This window comes from Gopherus evgoodei, chromosome 8 (genome assembly GCF_007399415.2).
Source record: "Gopherus evgoodei ecotype Sinaloan lineage chromosome 8, rGopEvg1_v1.p, whole genome shotgun sequence".
NCBI classification, from domain to species: Eukaryota; Metazoa; Chordata; order Testudines; family Testudinidae; genus Gopherus; species Gopherus evgoodei.
The window spans coordinates 21,087,632-21,109,910 of record NC_044329.1 but is presented as its reverse complement, the minus strand read 5'-3'; the positions used below and the strand labels follow the sequence as shown (position 1 = coordinate 21,109,910).

The 22,279-nt window shown below is 46.8% G+C and overlaps 1 protein-coding gene across 1 annotated transcript in view; it reads right to left on the bottom strand.

Annotated features, from left to right (window-relative positions):
• The window catches only part of NEURL1B (neuralized E3 ubiquitin protein ligase 1B), a 56,654-nt gene extending 36,415 nt beyond the window's left edge, over positions 1-20,239 (bottom strand). Inside the window, exon 1 of the mRNA XM_030573356.1 lies at positions 20,114-20,239. Within this exon, the coding sequence (XP_030429216.1) occupies positions 20,114-20,144 (31 nt within the window). The 5' untranslated portion in view covers positions 20,145-20,239. The remainder of the gene's footprint in view (positions 1-20,113) is intronic.
• Positions 20,240-22,279: the final 2,040 nt, after the last annotated feature.

Sequence of the window (22,279 nt, the reverse complement as noted above, 5' to 3'; positions counted from 1 at the left end):
AAGCTTAAAACTGGGGAAGAATTGCTAGTGCTTCTATCCCAGAGATAAGCAAACTATGGCCCTCGGGACCGTCCTGCCAGCCCCAAGCTCCTGGCCAGGGAGGCTAACCCTGGCCCTCAGGGCCGGTGCAACCTATTAGGCGACCTAGGCGGTCACCTGGGGCGCTAGGATTTGGAGGGCGGCATTTTCTTCAGCAGCGACCACGGCAGCTAGATCTTTGGCCACCCTGGTCGCCACCGACATTTAGGAGGAGGGAGCTGGGGCAGGGGGGTGCGGGGAGGGCCGCCTGCAGCAAGTAAGGGGTGAGGGCGGCACACAGGGGAACTCCCCTCCCCGCCTCACCTCACCCCTGCTCCCCCTCCTCTCCGAGCACATCGTTGCTGCTTCACTTCTCCTGTCTCCCAGGCTTGCAGTGCTAATCAGCTTAGGCGCTGCAAGTCTGGGAGGTGGGAGAAGTGAAGCAGCGACGGCGTGCTCAGGGAGGAGACGGAGCAGGGGTGAGCTGGGGCGGGGAGCTGCTGCATGGCTCCCCAGGTCTGAGGGGGAGCTGCCACGTGTGGGGGGGGCGTCTCAGGGTGGAAGGGGGCTGCTGTGGGGGAGGTGCCTCGGGGTGGGGGTGGGGAGCTGCCACAGGGCTCGGGGAGGGGGTGGAGCAGAGGTGAGCTGGGGTGGGGAGCTGCAGCGGGGGGGCGCCTCAGGGAGGAGGGGGGTAGGCCTCAGGGCGAAGGGGGGGGCAGGGAGCTGCTGCAGGGCTTGGGGATGGGAGGGTGCAAGGTGGAAGTTTCGCTTAGGGCGCAAAACGTCCTTGCACCGACACTGCTGGCCCCTGCCCCGCAGCCTCAGCTCACTCGCTCTGACACCGGCACAACGCTCCGAGCGGCGGGGCTGTGAGCTCCTGGGGCAGCCCAGCTGCAGAGCCTGGCCTCTGTGCTGTGTGGTGGTGGCAGCAGGGTAGCCCGGCTCCAGCCGGCACAACCAGCCACTGGTGCGCCAGGCAGCGCAATAAGGGAGCAGGGAGCTTGGGGGGAGGAATTGGATAGAGGGCAGGGGAGTTTGGGGTGGTGGTCAGGGGGTGGGGGTGTGGATGGGGTCGAGGTGGTCGGGGGAACAGGGGGTTTAATGGGGGCAGGGGTCCCAGGAAGTCAGGAAGGAGTGGAGGGGGGTTGGATGGGGCAGCAGGGGGCAGTCAGGGGCAGGCGTTCTGACTGCAGTCAGGGGACAGGGAGAAGAGGTGGTTGGATGGGTCTGGGGTCTGAGGGGGGCCGTCAGGAATGAGAGGAGGGGAGGGACAGGGCAGCGAGGGTCCAGGGGTGGTCGGGGACAGGGAGCCAGGGCGTGTGGATGGGGCAGGGGTCCCCGGGAGGCCATCAGAGAACAGGGAGGGTTGGATGGGGCAGGAGTCCTGGGGGGAGCAGATAGGAGGTGGGGGCTGGGCCATAAACCTCCTCCCCTAACCGGCCCTCCATACAATTTACAAAACCCAGTGCGGCCCTCATGCCAAAAAGTTTGCCCACCTCTGTTCTATCCCATCCTTTCCCAAGGCTTTCATTTTGGATTTACCTCGGTTGTCTCTGGTTTCTATTTAGAATTCCTGAGTTTACTTTACTAGCTGGTTTCTAGTGACAAAGACACCCATTAATTACTAATGCCTATCCTTCTGAAGATAAAGCACAGCCAGCAAACAGAAACCATTCTTTGGCAAGACACCTCAACAACCTGCTGTTAACATTAAAATGAGCGATCTAGGTGGACTGACTCCAATTCATCTTTCTACACAAGACAAGCACAAAGAGTTAAGAGGTACAACATGTCATCCGTATGCCCTCAGCACATTTTCTAGGAAATACTAGTTAGGGCAGGTCTACCTTAGAAACTTTTCCTGTAGTAATGTTGGTAAGTGTGTGTGGTCTTGGTTTTTTTTAAACATTTCTCTTCTGCAAAAGCCCTAGTGTAGATGCAATTAGAGTGGCATAAGCTACACCAGCATAGACATTCTTATTTTGCTTGGGGTAGCAGTATTAACTATACAAGAAAAAGCACTTTTGTGCTGGGATAAGCAATGTCCACGCTAGGTGGGTTTGCTGGTATAGTTATACCAATTAGCTATACTACCAAACCTTTTCTCATGTGGACCTAGCCTTAATGTCGACTAGTTTAAACCACATACACAACATCAGAGAGCCTCCCCACATGTATTGGCTAAAGTCTCCAGGCATCTCATATGCTCTGTGAACAGCATCTCGTGTGTGCTGCATAAACCATCTGTCTATGCCCAAGAACCTATTGGTACATTTCTGTCGTATGTGGAATTCCTTTCTTTCTCCTCTCCCACATCTCAACTTTCTATTTCCCATGGCAGAGGCATCCAAAATACAATCTCTCTGTGAATCCCAAGTGTGTCAATTTGACGGGCCCACCATATTGAGGAGGGTCAGCAGGAGAGGCTAGGATGGGAGGTGGCTTTCACATACCCAGCACTGGGCCAACATTTCTTCCTTGGTGAACTCTGTTACACCCAACTTCCCACCTCACACAACAGCCAAGAGTGGCGCAATCTCCAATGACAGAATGGGGCCCATCTACCTTGAAGCTCCCTGAACCCCTCCTTACCGCTCGAGGCTGATATAACAATCAGCATGCACAATGCTCACCCTAACAGGTGAAGCAGGATCATCTAGCCTCCCCACCCACATAGTTATCTACCCCTCAGCAGTGTAGTGTCAGAACATCTATCCCTGTGATGCCCTGTCTCACGTGAAGCAGGTAATACATTTCAGGAGAATTCGCAAACCCAAGTCTCCTCCCAGATACACGAAAGCAACAGCTACTGCACTATCAGAGCAGTGTCACTCCCTTTAGCTAATCTTCTGTTTATACAGAAAGGGACAAGTCACAACATGAGCTACTAGTGCTGTTACTGGCCTTGGAACAAATGGAGGAATGAAACTAGAGAGGGGCAGTCAAAAGTGTCTCAACTGCCTAAGGTGGCAGCTCAGCCGTTACTAATGACTGCAGTGATATCCATAAATAGAGAGACACTGACACAGCAACTCAATGATAGAAGGGATGTTCTGTGCCCAAAAGAGAAATATAGACACAGACATATATGGGAAATTTCTTTAGTGTTGAACTGCTCAAAATCTCTACCCATCACTGTTCCTGTAATTTAAAGACATGGGCAGTGAATTCTTTACGACAGTACTGGATTCAAGAAGAGGAAAGGAGGATCAACGAACAGGTCAGCTGGGAGAGATCTGGTCCAGATAAAGATGCATGTGAAGAAACCATCTCAGATATTTTTCCCATATTTCTACTAACCTTTTACATGGCTGTCACATGCAGCTTTAAGCTTGTCTTTCCTTAGGAAAATCTCAGTGATCAGCAAAAACGCCTTAGCAATTCCCATTCAAGTCAATGGTGATGCTCCTATTGATTACAATGTGTGTCAGAGCGTGACTGTCAATCGTTAAGTATTTTTCTAAATAGGAATATATTTTAAAAGAAAATTTTAATCTATAGCTTGTTTGTAAATAAGAGCTACTTGGGGCTCTTCCACTGCCCCATGTTAGGGGCTGCCAACTGAGAGATTAGAGATAGTGGGAAAGTGATCATTTTCCTACTGAAAACTTTTGAAATTAACAATTTTTAAAATTTATATTGTTTTTAAAACCAGGAAAAATTAAAAACAAATAAATACTGTGACAGTTTTCCATTTTAAAAAAGAGACCATTTTTTCATTAAAAAGGATCAAAAAAGAAAAGAAAAAACAAAACGAATCAACAAAACTTCAAACGAAACATTCTGAGCAGTTCTTTTAATGGCACCTTCCGCAGTTCCACCCATGGCCTACATCTCAATGACAAGATAACAATAAAAACAATAATATATGTGTGTTTCTATCCTGTTTGTCATTCAAAGGTCTCAGTGCTCTCTATAAACTTTAACTAATTAAGTTTCACAACATGCTTGTGAAGTAGGCATGAATTATCCAGTAAACAAATGGGGAACCTGAGGCACAGAGGGAAAGTGACTTGCCCAAGGTCACGTGAGAAGTCTCTGGCAGAGCCAGGAACCGAACACAGTATTTCTAGGGCTGCCAGCTCTGTGTCTTAACCACACAACTATTATCTGACAGAATTTGCTTTCCTACTAGAAAGCACTGGAAATAATTGAATTTCTCTCTTTGCAGGGGAAAGAAAGGTTAAACTTAAAACCCAGTTTATCAGTTATGAATATAAAAGTATGATTATATTACTTCACAACTACTCTAACTTCCAGTGCTAACCTACTCTGCATAATCAAACTGCTAAGATAGTGGTTTTCTGTCCGATTGTCTTAAATAGTAAAGCAACAATTAATAGCACAAGCCTTCTCCCACCCACACACAAGAATTATTTGTTCTTCTTTCTAATTAGTTGCCACATTAGCATCTTTTTTACATTCGCTGAAGACTTCCCTTCCAGGCTTAGCTGCTCAAGTTAAACATAACACAGAATAAAGATTTCTAATGGAAAAGCAAGCCAGTTTGTTACTAGAATACGTCACTCAGAACCATTCACCAGCAAACAGTGATAACAGAACACATGCAAATCTCACCAAATTATGGATTTCTCTCTACCTTACTTACAGAACAGGGTTCCCAGCGGCATTTCTTCTAGCACTGTAACATTAATTATTATTTTAATTATGATGCAAAAGCAAAACTAAGAGCTCATGGCTGACTAAGAAACAACGGTGCTGATTTTGCACTGAAAACCATATGGCCACAAGAGTTCATCTACATAGTTCTCAATGCATGAAGTGGGTCAAAATTAGAGGAAGGATGAGCCAGTGGACAGAATGCTAGCCTAGGCAGTGGGAAACAAGGGTTCAATTCCCTACTCTGCTGCAAACTCCTGTGTGATCCAGGGCAAGTCACACTGTGCCTCAGTTCCCCATCTGTAAAGTGGATGAAATAGTGGTTCCCTGTCTCTTAAGGGTGTTATAAAGCTAAACACATTAAGGATGGGGAGGCGGTCAGACATGATGGCAAAGTGAACCATATAAGCATGATAGAGAAGGCAGGTTTTGCACTTGGAGGCAGGTACATATCCAGTTTCCAAAGCAGGCACTGGGTGGCCAGGACAGGAGTTGTTATTATTGAATTGACAACACTTATATATAAGGTTCCCAATTTGGACTTAAGTAAAGTCTACTGTCTCTCGACTGTCCACGCCCTCCATTACTTTCAATAGATATTTGACACCAACATCATGCTTGGTGACTTACAAATAAATCAGTAGGGACAGTCCTTGCTTGATGGAGTTCACAGTCCAAATGGAACTGGACACACACTGAATACCAAGAAAACTGGAGGTGGGAGAATCTAGCTGTTCTTAAAGCCCCTTTAAGCTTGGCTTTGTACAACCCACATGGAGAGAGAGAGTCTCTGCCCTGAAGATTTTCCCATCTAAATAGACAAGACAGACAAGGGTGGGGAGGGGAAACAGAAACAGAAGTGTCTTGCTCAGGGGGTCATACAGCATTGTCAGCGGCAGAGTCAGGAGTAGAACTCAGATCTCCTGAAGCTCAGCCCAGTGATGTATCCGCTCCAACACACAGCCTCCAAAGGGCAACTGTATTCAGAGGCTGAAGATTTGAAACCTGGGTGCCTGAAGTTAGGGGAATAAATATGGATTTAGGCATCTAAATAAAAGGCCCACTTTTCAGAAGTACCTATAGCTCTAAGAGTCAAAGCACTTATGTAGCTGCCTAAATATGAATTTGGTGGCCTAAATTCAGGCACCTAGTTCTGAAAATGTTGATTTTTTTATCACTGCAGGAGAACCTGCTCAAAACATCCTCAAAAATCAAGAGCTCTGATCAGCATTTATAAGGACAAGAAAAGTGAGAGAATCTGTCAGGCTCCTCAACAGATACAGTAGGAACAGACTAAGATACGTACACAGTACAGCTTATGTCGGTATAAGTTATGTCCCTCAGGGGTGTTAACAAGCCACCCCAAGTGATGTAAGTTACACGGACCTAAGCGCCAATGTGAACAACGCTGTGTGTGGGAGAGTTTCTCCTGCCTAGCTACCGCTGCTCACAGGGACTGGAGTAATTAAGTCGATGGGAGAGCTCTCTCCTATCAGCTTAGAGCACCTGAACTAGCAGTGCTACACAGGGCCAGCTCTAGCAATTTGGCCGCCCCAAGCACGGCGGCACGCCGCGGGGGGGCGCTCTGCCGCTCGCCGGTCCTGCGGCTCCGGTGGACCTCCCACAGGCGTTTCTGCAGACGGTCTGCTGATCCTGCGGCTCTGGTGGACCTGCTGCAGGCGTTTCTGCGGAGGGTCCGATGGTCCCGCAGCTCCGGTGGAGCTGCCGTAGGTGTGTCTGCGGGACGTCCACCGGAGCCGCGGGACCAGCGGACTGTCCGCAGCCACGCCTGCGGCAGCTCCACCGGAGCCGCCTGCCACCCTCCCAGCAACCAGCAGAGCGCCCCCCCGAGGCGTGCCACACCAAGCATGCACGTGGCACGCTGTGGCCTGGAGCCGGCCCTGGTGCTACAGCTGCATTGGTGTAGCTGTGCCGCTGTAAGCTCTGTAGTGTACCCATAGCCTAACGTACTATGGAACACTCAAGTAACATAGCTGCTTATGTCTGTACCCAAATGTTGGTAGTATCCTCAAGGAAGACAAGTCTCACTGATCTAGGAGTCACGGCTGATAGGCAGTGCATAAGAAACTAAAACTATACAATCACAGAGGTAGGGAACTCTGCCACAGTTCTCCGAGGTGGAGAAAGGACAGGAAAATTGCTGTGTTTTAGTTCCATTCTTGGGGGAATTCATCATAACTATTGTTACATGTAGGGCTTGAGTATTAAATCCATGAAAAACAAGATTTAACATGAAAGCGCTATGTCCCTTCAGAAAGCCTCCCCCAAATACACACACACACACCACACACTCTCTCTCTCTCTCTCTCTCTCTGACAGAATCTCACAGGCCAAATGCAACATTTGCATGAGTGCTGTGTGAATGTCTCAAAAACAAGGATCACATGAAAATCCTAGGACTCCATCTCTCTCCCATCGAGGAAGTGGGAGTTCCCTTGAGGTGCATGCTGGTTGACCCTGAAGTTTTCCTCAGCAAGGGAGAGGGTAAGTGCAAACCCAAGAATCCTTGAAGCTTTTCAAATATGAAAAATAAGTTGCTCTCAGACAGCTAAGCTCCAAAGCCAGCATTTTTAAAATGTTCCTAAGGGATTTTGGAACCCAAGTCCCACAGACTTTCAATGAGATTTAGACTCTTGAGTGTCTAAGTCATTTTGGCCCTTTGAAACCATCACCCAGAGTCAGCACATTACCTCAGGTGGCCAAGGGAATGAGACCCTTCTGAAGACATTTTGTCTCTATTTGAGGGGGGGTGGGGTATATTTGCCCCCCAAACTTGTCACATCCTGCATTAACACTAAATACCAAGGCGTGACTCAGTACAAAAATCACTGTTCGGGGCTGTGGTATTTATACACACATATACGGATCCCTTGGTTAAGTTTTTATAAACTTCAACACAAGATGTATTTGTTTGAAATTCTTACTTGTAAAACATCCATCTTGCTCACTCTATTCCTTGATCAGGGAGACAGTACAAACAGAACCCTGCTACGCTGTAGGTGAATTATACAGTAATTGGTATTTAAAGCTTACAAATCAGATGCTGGTATGAAGATCTGTCCCAGCTCAACTAGAATTTTAATAAGACACTCTCTCTGGGAAATAAGTCAACTGCAATGCATAACTTATTAAAATATTTGTAGGATTTCTTCCATGGAACCACAGTGAATTTGTACATGCAGTATGCAAAGGCAAATAGACTTAAAGATACATAGGGTTTGAAAAACTCCATCACCCTTGCAGAGGGTACAGTGACCCCTGCTGTTTAGGGGATGAAGGGGCTAAATTGAAGACCAAGGGGGCTGAAGTTGAGCCTGGGAAGAAAAGGGCCAAAGACTATTGTCTAGGGACATCAACTTTGGTTGTCTCTCAACTGCTGGCCCAATCCGATGGAACAATGAACTCTCTACGCATAAGCCTGACAAGAGAAAGGGGCAGGAGTTTCCCTCAGCCTAAGCACATGGCAAAAGGGAACAGACTGTGTTTACGGAGGGCTGTTTCTTTGCTGAGCGGGGGGCATCTACCCCTACATGCACGAAGAACTGGCTGGAGAGAGAAGGCAAAAGGGAATCTGCCTGACCTGAAACGCTGATAAAACCTCAGCTCACAGAAAGGGTGAAATCTAAGACTTTTATTTTGCAAGATCTGTAACTCTCCACAGCTTTTTAAGAGTAAAGTGACTGTGATTAAGAATTTCCGGTGCTAAACCAGTGTTCCTTGTCTTCCTGCCATGTCGTCCACAAAGAACCCAAAGCGACCACAGCTTACTGGAACTCTGAGGAAGCATGTGTAAGCAACTAGGTGGACTCAAGAAGTCTGAAATATTGAAGAAGCCAGATAGTGGAGTCCCAAAGCCCCAAGGGAGAGTTCAGACAAAGGGTCTGAACCTGGGGATGTGTATTACAGACCTAGAGGTAGAGGCAGAGACCAGGTTCTGCCCAGAAGCAGGTGGCTTAGATACACATAGGATCCAGCACCTGGGTCCACTCACAATCAACTGATGTCCATCCAGATGGAACTGGTCCAGGTTTTGACACTAGGCACACAACAGTCTTTAGCTGCTCTTCCTGGGCTCAACTTTCAGCCCTCCTGGGTTCCAGTTAGTCCTTCTTCCCCACCTCAACAGCAGGGATTTCTGCACCTTCTACCAGGGTGGTAGCATAGCAGGAACTCACATCCATCCTCTCCTATTGGATCCCAGTGCTGGGAACCCTTAGTAACGGCACTGTACTTTTTGTTACTTTTAAGTTTAAAAAAAAAAATTCGACTCAACATTGTCAAATCCAAGACTCCAAGAAATGGTAATTTCCCCTCATTAAGAAATATGCCAGAGAAGAGTAGAGATAGCTTTGTAACTATTCTGTGGGTTATAGGTGCATTAAGATGAGAGCCATAGACCTCCTTGTGAAACCAAAATAGATCACAAGCTAAGAAAAGCAGCTGTCAGAATTCTGTTTATATCTAAGAGCAAAAAAGGTAAGCCTGGATGGAATTATCTTTTTTTGCCACAAAAGACGACATTTCATCATTAATCTTAGGCTTGTCAGGCAAGATAAGCTGCTTTAACATTCCACTACTATTAAGAAGAGCAAACTCTAGCAACTTTTCTTTCTGCAGTTTAGAGAACCAATGAAAAAAAATTTTTGTCCAGACAGAACTTCCCCAAGAGATTGTATTTTCCAAGTTCCTTCACTAGAAATGAAAGTGAGATCTTTCTTCATCTGTTCTGGCTGTTTATTCATCACTTGGAGCCATGGTCCAATACAACATCACAAGCATAGTCACAGAAACAACTGTAATGTCATAGACAACTGTGACTCTGCAGCACAGGAAATAAACAGATGAACTCCTGAAGTACAAAGGTCTTGTTTTAATGCAAACATCGGTAGTAAAATAAGAGAACAGGGAATTAGTGTCATATACAATGAGCTGGCAGAAAAGTCTATAAACAGACCTTTTCCCCATTTTTTTCCCTTGAAGTGTCAGCAGCTCTTAGACACATCATAAATGGGTGATTTTCCCCTCTATATTAAAAAAAAAACTTTAAAATGTGGTTAAATGACTTGGTCTGTGAAGGAGCTTCACAGGCATTCCCAACAGCAAAGGGCAAGTCATTCCTAGCCTGATGATTTGGCTTCTCCATGCCAGCCCTGACAGTGGGGCAGAGCCATAACAAGGAATTTGTGCACCCAAGGCAAGGGCCGGCTCCAGACTCTTTGGCAGCAATTCGGCGGCGGGTCCCTCAGCCCCTCTCAGAGGGAAGGACCCGCCGCCAAATTGCCGTCAAAGAATGAATGAAGCTGCGGCGGCAATTCAGCAGCAGGTCCTTCCCTCTGAGAGGGACCTGGGGACCCACTGCCAAATTGCCGCTGATCACGGCTTTTTTTTTTTTCCTTCCACCCCGCCTGGGCGGTAGAGCTGCGCCCCTCCGCTTTGCACGCCCAAGACAAGTGCCTCACTCTCCTTGCCCTTGCTATGGCACTGCAATGGAGAAAGGAGAAAAGCAAGGCTCTTTCATCACATTGCTCCCGCTCTAACATGGAAAGGAAACTGGGCTCTTCTGCTCAGTTTGGAGACTTTCTGAACTACACACATCCCATTGGCAATAAAGAAACGCGTAAGAAAAAATTTAGGGGGAAAACATCTCTGCCAGCACAACAAAGCAGAATGAGAAGTCTGGACTGCCAAAGAGGGAAAAACAAATTAACAAGCAGCAATTCACTTCTCCTCCAAAGTCCCTCTGCACCAGTTCAGACAGCAGGAAGCTGCAGTAGTGACACTCTGCAATTGAGACAGCAGGGCACCTAGGTCTGCAGGCAGACAGAAAAAGCCTGTGGCTAAGCTATCCTTTCACACCCCTCCACAGTGCAGAGGTTCATGCTCTTCTTCCAATACAGCTGTCAACCAGCAGCACAGGCAGCAACATTAAGAAAATTGTGCCTATTTGTGAGCAAACAAGATCTGTCTGAGACCAGTATCTTATCCCAATAGCTACTGTCCTTACAGCAGGATCATCTTTGCTTGGCTCAAAGTGCCTTTTCCTCTCAGGCAGACAGTGGGTGTCCAGAACTGGAGAAGTCAATGGAACTATACAAACTTCGTCTGTTTTGTTTCAACAAGTTCAGGGGTGGGGAGATTTAGGTAGCAGAGGTGCCACTCTGCAACCAGAAGGCTGCGTTCTGGCAGGATGATCCCTGACATCCAAAGCTGGCAACACTACAGCAGTGGGAACAACTTCCTAGCCTAGAGGGCTCCAGCAAGACAAAACTACCTACTCCTGACAGCTTTCTCCCCCCGATCCCCCCAATCTCCACCTGTGCATAGGTAAATTTACTTCTGCCATCTAGCGTGGCACTGAGCAGGGCTCGAAAATGGTTCCTTGGGTGAGCTATCACCTAAGATCAAGAAGCCCCCGATGAGTGTGACAAATCAGAAAGCTCATAGGAGTCAGGAAAGGTGTGAGTAACTACTGAAAGACGTTGTCTGGCTGCCGTAACAGGTAGCATTAACAGATGGAGATAAGCAGCAGTCAAAAACATGGGAGACAAAAAGAAAAGGTGCACACACTGGGGAAAAACACGACTATCGGACAGAGAGAGAGTCCTTTAAATTGAGAACCTTAGATGAGATTGGACACACAAGTTGCAACAGATCTTGCAAGGGGAGAATAAGGAAGACATTGCCCACTCATGTTCAAATCCCGCAGAATGGGAAAAGAGAGAGGCAGGGCCGCCCAGAGGATTCAGGGGGCCTGGGGACTTTGCCGGTGGGGACCCCTGCTGCCGAATTGCCACCGAAGACCCAGCACTTCGGTGGCAGGTCCCGGAGCGGAAGGACCTACCACCGCCGAAGACCTGGAGCGGAAGAAGCTCCGAGGGCCCGGGCCCCGCGAGAGTTTTCTGGGGCCCCCAGAGCGAGTAAAGGACCCTGCTCCAGGGGCCCCGAAAAACTCTCATGGGGGCCTCTGTGGAGCCCAGGGCCTGGGGAAAATTGCCCCACTTGCACTCTCCCCCGCCAGGCGGCCGTGGAGAGAGGCAGGTAATGGGAAGCCAGGGAGAATAGCTGGCTGTAATCACCCAAAGAGATAGGCAGGAGAAGTAGGTGCCCAGGCAGCATGCAGCTCAGCAATGTAAAAATACAAAGCAGTCAAAGATTCCAAATTGTAAGAAGGGATACCTTTATAAACACACTTACCTCTCTGCTGGATGCAACACTTGGCTTGACTCCTCTCTCTTCACTTTCTATCTACTTTCTAAGAGAAAGAAGGTGGGTGAGGTAATAACTTTTATTGGACCAACTTCTGTCCGAGGAAGAGCTCTTTGTAAGCTCGAAAGCTGGTCTCTCTCACCAACAAAAGTTGGTCCAACAAAAGACATCACCTCACCCACCTTGTCTCTAATATCCTGGGACCAACATGACCACAACACCACCGCATGTACCAGCTTTCTAAATCATCTCAACAAATGAGCACTCACGTGTGTGTTCTCACAAATGCTCTCTCCCGCTCCACTCTTACCAATTTCAATAGCTTCATTGTAACCTCCTTCCTTCCTTCCTTTCCTGTCTTTTGAACCCAGCAACATCCATCACTAAGACACGCGCATACCCCCACTCTGTGAAGGCTTATTTTAGTTACAAACCTTCACAGACAGGCACTGTGACAATTTGATAGAGAAGAAGAACACAAGCTTTCTTTTCAAGGCAAGCTGTGCAGCAGGCATTGCCTAACCAGAAGTGTACCTGGAAAACAGAACTGGCTTAATGCTAAATCCACTGGCGCAGACAAAGAGCAATATGTTTATCTCCACCCTTGATTAAAGCCAATGAAAATTATACAGAGGAGGATCCTTGATGGAATGAGACCAGGACTGTTACATAAGCTTCAAAGTGAATTATCAAATCAAATAAACATAAATGCTCACATTTTCAAACTTGAGTGCTTAAAGTTCAGCACCTAAACCCATATTTATACTTCCACATTAGTGGTCTAATTTTCAGAGGAGCTGGACACGTACAACTTCCTTTACCTTTCAAAGGGAGCTGTGTGTGTTCAACATCTTTGAAAGTCAGGCCACTATAACAAGGTGTTTAAATACACACATTTAGGGGTGTGACTTTAAGCATCTATGTTTGAAAAGTTGGGCCTAAACGAACAATGGTTATATTTGGGTACACCTGTCTTCTGAATGAAAAATCCTTTGAATTCCAGTAATTTTCTGACTGTCACACAGTGCAAAAGTGCTGTGTTTACTAGAGGCAGCATTTTACCAGTTACTAAAACAATACTGTACCCCTTCTAGAATGCAAAAAGTACAACAAAATGGAAGGTAACTGAATTGCATGTGTCAAGAATGCACTATATAATTTAGCAGCAGATAGTAACTGAAAAGTGCTCTGATTTTAATAATACCCTTGGAAATGTAATGTATGGTTGTCTGAACAGACAGAGGGCACTGGGCCAGCATGGTGGATTAACACAGCTACAATTTTGATAGATGCTGTTTTCCTGGATGGGTATATAGTTAGTTATATAGTCTGAACAATCCAGATTTTGACAGTAGCATCTGAATTTATCAAACCAGTTGGATGCAAGGAATTTCTGGATTTGTCCTGTGCTAGGCTGTTTATATATAGTTCTCAGCATATGAATCATACATACTGTGCTAGAGCCTGAATCACACAACAGTCTTCAGTGTTGGGTTTCCTTCAGAGGAATACAAATGCAAAAAGCTACAACACACACCACAAGATAATCTTATTTTGCACTTCTATGGCTTCTTTCATTGGAGGATTTCATGGTCTACAGATGTTAATTAGATCTTACAAGCCCTCGGGCAACAAAACAATATTTATATCCAAAAATGAGACACAGCACGATAAAGTGACTTGATCAAAGTCCACAGCAAGTCAGTAGCAGAGCCAATAAGAGAATTCAGGAACCCTAACTCCCACGCTCTGCTTTACCAATCCAAAAGGAAAAGAGATATAAATAAGGTGGTTGTTGGTAAGAATGACATGACACTGACAAGTCCTTCTAACCAACCAATCCCTATCAACCAGACAAAACAAAAAGAGGAAATGAATTAAATGTAAACAATCAACACCAAAAACCATGCTACAAGCTGAGTTTTTACCTCAGAAAGGGAGAAAGACCAGAGGCTCCGGGAAATTCACTATGGACTTCAATAGTGCTATTGATTTTACATGGAGGCTGATGGGCAGCAACATAGAACAGACAGATGTGTTTGTTCCTCCCACATTTACCCATTAGGATCTTTCCTTGCCAACATTTTGAAAGAAGCTCATGTTGGGAAACATCATTTGGGTGAAGGAGATTTTTAACTGTGGCAAAAGGGTTAGTTTCCCTCCTTGTTTCCATTATGGCAAGGATATTTTCACCCCACAAAACACCCCAACTCTGAATGTGCCAGCAAAGAACATGTGTTCTCAAGTGATCCCCAACGTAGGGTCTAAGTACTCTCACCTCCGAGGGAAGCTAGTGCTCAGCAGCTCCTGGGATTGCATCGTAATAATAGATAAAACAGTACAGTACACACAAGGAAAGGTGTAGAGCAGAGTGGGGATTTTTGGTTGAAATACAAGCAGCCATTCAGAGAGTGTACATTGGTCGATACAATTCACAGAGGTGGTGCGTTAAGGAGGGGCTTGAAGAGGAGTGAGCGAAAGCATGGTATGAATCTGAAAGGAGTTTCAGACGCATGAAGGTGTAAAAATTAGCAGTGGGAGTAGGACGAGAAGGGTGTAGCTGGGGGGCATATATATATTTCATACATACGGAAGAGGCCTTGAAGCTAAGGAGAAGATTTTTTTTTATTATTTTTTTTTAAGAACAAGCCCCATTATTCCTCATGTTTACCAAAGAGACATGCCAGCCATACTTGATATTCTTTGCAGTTGTGATTAAGGCTGGGGGAGCAGCCTGGCAATCAAACCCAAGCCAGATTTTAAAAAGGGAGTCTGGCTGCTTTGTTAAATACCAATGGCCCTATTTGGGCCAGAGTCACCAACTGGGAACCCAACTGGTACATTCTTGGCTTGTACATTGGTCACTTACTTTGATTCTCCCTGCTGCGTTCTCGCCCTCCTGCTGGAGCAGCTGTCAGTGCTTCTCTCCAGCCACTGCAGGTGGCTGGCTAAGACATCCCCTGTTTCTCTCAGCTGGACCTCTCTCTGCATGCCAATCATTGCAGCGTTCTGCTACGCCCTGATTCAATGTAGGGACTTCTCCAAGTCACGAGGCTCCCATCAGTTCTCTTCAGCACTCCCTCTCTTAGCCTCTCCAAGCCTGTCTGATGACCTCTCCACTCTCCTCAGGCACCTATACACTCACCGCTCATTACCATATCTCAGCTCCCTACTAGCCATATTATGAGCACGAGGAAGCCCAGCACACACACATATTTTGAGGAAAAATGGCCAGAGCAGTGTGACAGGCTGAGAAAGAGATGAGAGAAGTTAGTAGCCAGGATGGGGCTAGGGCTGAGGACGCAAGTCAGGAGGTTAGAAATAGGGAACAGTTAGAAACCTTATTGTTGGTAACAGGGGAGGAGGAGGAGGAAAGGGCATGGGGGGGAGAAGGGGGCTGCAGTGCATATTGGGGATGGAGGAAGGGCTGGAGTGAGTGTCACCATAAAGGAGGAGAATGTGACAGGAAGAATTTGAGATAGCTTATAGGATTTGTGTTGGTGAACGGGAGGAAGAGTGAGTGAAAAGGTGGGGCTGAAACGGAGGAGTGGGGGGTAAAATAAAAAAGAAGCAGCAACAGAGACAGTGGGAGGGGAGGGAGGATGAGAAGAAATAATTAGGTAGAGGAGAGGTGAAGTCAAAGCCAAGGGGATCAACAGCAGAGACTAGGGAGATGAAAGCAACCAGTGGGGAAAGCTAGGTAATCAGCAAAAACAGACAAGAACAAATTAGCTTCAAAAACACAAGGGTAACATTACCTACAACCCCACCTCAATGTCATAAAATTAGTCCTTGGTATGTGACATAATCCTCCAACAACTTCCACTTGACCACGCAGCCAGCTTTGCAAGTCAGCAAAAGTTCTACCTATTGACTGCAAATTGCAAACTAGTTTATCATCTACAGAAGAAAGAAAAGTGATGGGCTTGAATGAAGTTTTCACTCTTGCTTAACCACTCAGCTACAAATTATTTTAAACAACATACAGCAGGAGGGTGGAAGCAAAGGGTGCATATCCAAACACAGGGTCCAATACTGCCTTCCTCCACTCAGGCAATGCTCCCATTGAAGTCTGAGTAGGCACAGTAGGTCTGGGCCCACATATCAGGGAAAGGAGGTGCAGCATAAGGATTTAAATTCCCAGAGTTGTTGTGCAGTGAACATATCTTGCACATCATATTGATTCACTTTCATGTATGAACAGATTGCTAAGGAGTTCTGTTGACCGATTGGTGGCTGAGATTAATAACCAAAGGGAAAGCTTATTTTGCTGACAGAGTGCTTTATGTATCATCAAGCTGTCACCTAGAGAAGATCAATTTCCACCCCAGAGTCTTTGTTAAATGTATTTGACACATCTCAGCTCTTTTCATCCAATGCCTGCTTAACCAGTTCAAATATAGAAACTGGCTTTCATTAGCCCTGCTCTGTCACTTATTTCAGTACCACTCCATTTAGGAATCTTGCTGTTAATTTGACAGTTGCCTTAATCTACTGTGTTAACCATCAAAATGCTTGGCCAGCAGAAGGTAACCAAGCTCCTGATACAATTTCTTCAGCATCAGTAGGATGCTTGCTTCTATCGTTAAATGCAGATGACTGATAAAAAGAGATAAGGAGGATTAACGTTTCAAGTGGCAATAAGCAGCTAAAGTTCAATCAAGTGAACTTATAAACACAAATGAATGAACAATGCAAAGGGGGGGGAGGGATTTCAGATTGCCTTTCAGCATTTGAGATAAGAATTGGACAAATTTATATGTAAATCCAAAAATAGTTTGATTGTTTGGCTTTTCCATGAGGCAAATGCAAGAGCTCTCTCTAGATTTTCTCCACCTCTAATCAGAATGGAAATCAGTTTTCCATCTTCAACTCTTTTTATGTTGATTTAAAAAAATAAAAAGAAAGAAAAAAAAAAAGAAACCGCATTGTACATCTAGCAAAAAGTTTAAAAGAAGTGTTGGGCTAGTATTAATGGGCTTTTTTCTTCCTTCAAATCCTTCCACAGCTTCTGTGACATGGGAGAGAAATTTCTCTGTGAGCTAAAACGAGACAGCGTGTTGTTCATTTTGTCAGGGTGCAAAGGAAGAATTTTTCAGATATATGCAGGAAAGGAGGAGATGAAATGCTCAAAGATATTAGGTTAGATTTAAGTAATTCTATATAGTCATGGCCTTTGTAAATAGGAATTCACCCAAGAATTCAGTCCACAGAAAGGACTTTCCCATTTTCAAACAACTGCTCTGAAAAAAAAAATTCAACACCTGCTTCTATCTAGAATGACAGTTTGGTAACAAAGGGTTGCTACACTACAAACTATGAACCCAATATGGCAAACACGCCCTTTTAACCAATCAGTGGAACTTAGGAACTTAAATGCCTTTAAGGTTCAGGGCCTCAGTTCCCCAGAAGCAAATAATTAAGTTCAGATTTGCAGAATTTGGTCCTAAACTTGAAAAATATGTATATTTTAAAGGGAAAAAAATTGTTGTTCTTTCATCTTAAATGCTTTGTGCAGCATTATGCTGCCTTTTTTTTTTAACTTTTACTATTTAAAAAAATCAGCAGAATTTCAGAAATGTCACATTTTTAGAATCTTTCAGAACAATTTCAAACAACATTTGAGCATCATAAATGTTTTTGCCTTGCACATCTTGGAAAACATTTACAAGCAGACTATTCCCAACCAATTGGTACTTTTCAGAAAACCTCAGTTCAGGGGTACAACATGAAAATGAAGGTTAATCAGAACAATGACAAAGTGAGGAATTTTATAGTCTGAAGAAAAGGCTTTTTAAGAAAAATAAAAAAAACACGGAGAAAAACAAAAAAAGTCTTTCATCACCAGTAATTGCTCAATATCAAAACACAACTGACTTCACCAAGGATTTAACTCCCAGCTATTATGTTATGCACATGTAGGCTGCTCAGTAAAGACTGTTCTAGCAACAGGCAGAAATAACTTTTATAACCCCTTAACCTTATATAGAATATAAAAGCGCTTCTAGCTACATCCCACATCCTAGCAGGTAAAGCTGTTTGCTCATGAAGTTCTGTCTTTCACAGTGAGGGATAGCTTAGTGGTTTGGGCATTGGCCTGCTAAACCCAGGGTTGTGAGTTCAATCCTTGAGGGGGCCATTTAGGGATCAGGGGCTAAAATCTGTCTGGGGATTGGGCCTGCTCTGAGCAGGAGATTAGACTAGATGACCCCTTGAGGTCCCTTCCAACCCTAATATTCTATGTACCTCTGGCTTGTGGCTCTCTCTCATGTTTGGGATGGTTGCCCTCTATATGTACAGCCTACTGATTGGATGAATTTTCTCCAATCTCAAGAACTCCCTTTAAGTCTTTTATTCGTTGATTCATCAAGTATTAGATAAATCAGCTCTGATGTCTTTTATGATGAGAAATGATCATTTCCTATATAGGCGTAATATCTGTAGGAGAGAGATGCAAGTGCAGATGGAAATAAGATATAAACTTTCATCTAAAAAATCTCCTGCTGGGTTCATAGCTAATCTCAAACAACAACCCTAAAAGCTCTTTTGTGAGTCACCCTCTATTTTCACAGAAAATATAAGGGCAAATCCAAGTGCAAATCTTCAGTATTCAAACCTTGGGCTGATTACTGGAAGGCATGTGTGCACTCAGTAGGTCCTTCTGTTTCTTTAAATAAGCTCAATAATACTCTTTATTTATGGGGTGCCCAAAGTACAAAGGGGGAAATGCAGGATGGCTGCAAGGAAAGGAAAAGAAAAGAAAGAACAGCTGAAGATAGCAATTCACAGGGGTTCAGTAATTCAGTACTGTTGATTCTATCAAGACCCACAGCTTTTATTACTCACTGATTCTTTCAGGGGAAAAACTCGCAATTATGAGCTTGTAAGAAAAAGAATATCTGCTTCTCTTATATAAGAGGAGCATTCACTGAAAAGGTCTTTTAAAACCAAGGCAGTCCACCAAACATTTCAGATCTGCTGTCAGATAGTTTCCCTCTTGTGTCGCTGAACAGCTGAAGAAGTTGTGCACAATTACACACAAAGTCCTTTTTTAAAAACAGCAATGAAAAGCATTTCAATTGAAAGCCAGGGTCTCTCCATTTCAGCTGCAAGAACAGTACCAGTTTACCCTCTTTTGTTGCACTCCCAGGATTCAGAATCTACCCCAGCTGCTAAAGGTCCATTGTCTTTATTCCCATCACTTCCGGGGTCTCTGGTAGACTCTCGAGTTTTAGAAAGCCTATTCCGGTTATGACATAGGAATTGGGATTAAAAGGAAGGGAAAATATACAGATCCTAAACTGTCCCTAAAGTGATCATCTCATCTGTCAGCGCAATGCTTGGCTACTGAACAAAAGCCATTAGTTTCAGCATCTGTCCCTTCACATATCTAACCCTGCCCCATGTGTCCACTGGAAAGGAACACCCTTCCTCAACACACCCCTCAGCCCCTACTTCTCATGGACAACAGAAAACTAGCCCCCTTTACCACACGCTCATACACACAAAACTGAGCACCATTTGGAAAGTAAAGAGAGCTAAGGGTTGCTGGTCTGAGCAACTTAAACAGGTGAGATGTAAAGATACACAAAAAGAATTTGGATTTTAAATGTCTCCTTGCTAAACAATGCTGCTTCCTTCACTGCCAAAGACTGCAAAGAGGACTTTAAAACTCCCTCCCCCCTTTTTAAAAGAAATTCCTCCTTTTCTCTTTTAGACTGTACACACACCATTCATCCCCTTTCCTTCCTGACATTTTAATTTGTGGCAGTGAGAGAGAAGGGGGGCCGTTCTTCCCCCAAATACACCCACGTGTTGGCACTCCAGAACCACAAACCCAGGGGATAAAACCCGGTCTCCTTGATCTCAGTAACAGCGGCATGTGACAGAAAGCAGCATGTGCAGCAGCCGGGGCAGCGCTCTGCCTTTCCTACTGACTGCAGGACACCAGGAGAGCAGCATGGAAACTCCAGATCATACAGCATAAAGCTGCTGCCCACTTGCTCAGACAAAAACAGCCGCTTCCTAGGAGGTGGAGCAGCTCCCTCCAGCCCTGGCATCTCAGGAGAGGGGGAGGATGGGGAAAGGTATCTCCAGCCCGAGTACTCTGCGGGGCGTCGGGCTCGCTCTCTAGCCCTGCCATGGATGGGGGGTTAGTTCCCTCCAGATGAGAGAGGGGGCGGGGGCAGCTCCGTCCAGCACGTCCCTCCCGGGGGAGCCCGGGGGACAGCGCGCTGCAGCCCCTTACCTGGCAGACTCTTGTGCGCCGTGTTGCCCATCACTTCGCGCGGCGGGGGGCGGACGGTCTGCGGGCCCGGGGCTGCGCTGCGCTCCGAAGGGCCATTTGCCGGGGGCTGGGAGCGTCTCCTGCCGGCTCCCCGCACCGCAGCCCGAGCCGCACTGAGCCAGGCTTGGCAGCCAGCAGCTCTCCGAGCTCCCCGCGGCCGGGCCGCCTCCAGGGGGCTGGGCGCGGGCTCAGAGCCCGCCCTGCCGGGGCGGAGCCGGCAGCTGCAGGAGCCTGGCCCTGGCGCTCAGTGGGGGCTGCAGGGCAAGATAACAGCGGAAACTCCAGGGCGCTGCGGGGTGGCAGAGGCGCAGACTGCGGGCGGATTCCGCGTCTGAACCAGCTAGTGAGCGGGGAGGCTGGGAAGCGCCTGCTGGGCGGTGGGGCTGTGCTACCCCCCCCCCCCGCCCAACGCACACTGGGCCTGCCCTTTTGAGCGTGCAGGGGGAGGGTGATCCTATCCACCAGGGTAAGGACAGCTGCTTACAAGGACCCCTCAGTTCTGTTATGAGAAGGGGGCCCTACACGTTGGCGAGCCTACAGGGTGTATGCAAGACCCTCCATTACCGATAGAAATGCAATTACCCCCCCCCCCACAACCTACAAAATTCTTCCCTGGCACCGAGGGGGCTCAGCTTACAGGCTGAAGGAGGAGACCACTCTCTTTACCTTTCTGCTTTAGAAAAATCAATCACGGTCATTTCTACCAGGTTCAGACTATTCTAGTGATTCAAGCTTTGTTCTCAGAACAGATAGTTACCACTAAAAACTTCTTTTAAAAAGTTTCATTTAGGGAACATGGTCCAGTGATTAAAAGGGAGACTTGAGCTCTGTTCTCACTTATTTGCTATATGACTGCTTTGTGACTTAGGCCATGTCTACATCTAAAATTTTGCAGCGCTGGTTGTTACAGCTGTATTAGTACAGCTGTATAGGGCCAGCGCTGCAGAGTGGCCACACTTACAGCAACCAGCGCTGCAAGTGGTGTTAGATGTGGCCACACTGCAGCGCTGTTGGGCGGCTTCAAGGGGGATTCCGGGACGAGAGAGCAAACCGGGAAAGGAAACCAGCTTCCCCGCGGTTTGCTCTCTCGGTCCCGGAGCCAGCCAGCAAACCGCAGGGAAGGAGACCTGCTTGCTCGGGGTTCCGGGACCGAGAGAGCAAACCGGGAACGCCGCGGTTTGCTCTCTCGGTCCCGGAGCCAGCCAGCAAACCGCAGGGAAGGAGACCTGCTTGCTCGGGGTTCCGGGACCGAGAGAGCAAACCGGGAACGCCGCGGTTTGCTCTCTCGGTCCCGGAGCCAGCCAGCAAACCGCAGGGAAGGAGACCTGCTTGCTCGGGGTTCCGGGACCGAGAGAGCAAACCGCAGCGTTCCCGGTTTGCTCTCTCGGTCCCGGAACCCCGAGCAAGCAGGTCTCCTTCCCTGCGGTTTGCTGGCTGGCTCCGGGAACGCGAGAGCAAACCGCGGCGTTCCCGGTTTGCTCTCTCGGTCCCGGAACCCCGAGCAAGCAGGTCTCCTTCCCTGCGGTTTGCTGGCTGGCTCCGGGACCGAGAGAGCAAACCGCGGCGAAGCTGGTCTCCTTTCCCGGTTTGCTCTCTCGGTCCCGGAACCCCGAGCAAGCAGGTCTCCTTCCCTGCGGTTTGCTGGGTGGCTCCGGGACCGAGAGAGCAAACCGGGAAAGGAAACCAGCTTGATTACCAGAGGCTTCCTCCTTCCACGGAGGTCAAGAAAAGCGCTGGTAACTGTCTACATTGGATTACCAGCGCTGGATCACCAGCGCTGGATCCTCTACACCCGAGACAAAACGGGAGTACGGCCAGCGCTGCAAACAGGGAGTTGCAGCGCTGGTGGTGCCCTGCAGATGTGTACACCTTCAAAGTTGCAGCGCTGTAACTCCCTCACCAGCGCTGCAACTTTCTGATGTAGACAAGCCCTTAGCAAAAACAAAAAGCCCTTGCGGCACCTTAGAGACCAACACATTTATGTGGGCATAAGCTTTCATAGGCTAAAACCTAATTCATCAGATGCAGATCCATACATCTGATGAAGTGGGTTTTAGCCCACAAAAGCTTATGACCACATAAATCTGTTAAGTCTCTAAGGTGCCACAAGGGCTCTGTGTTGTTTTT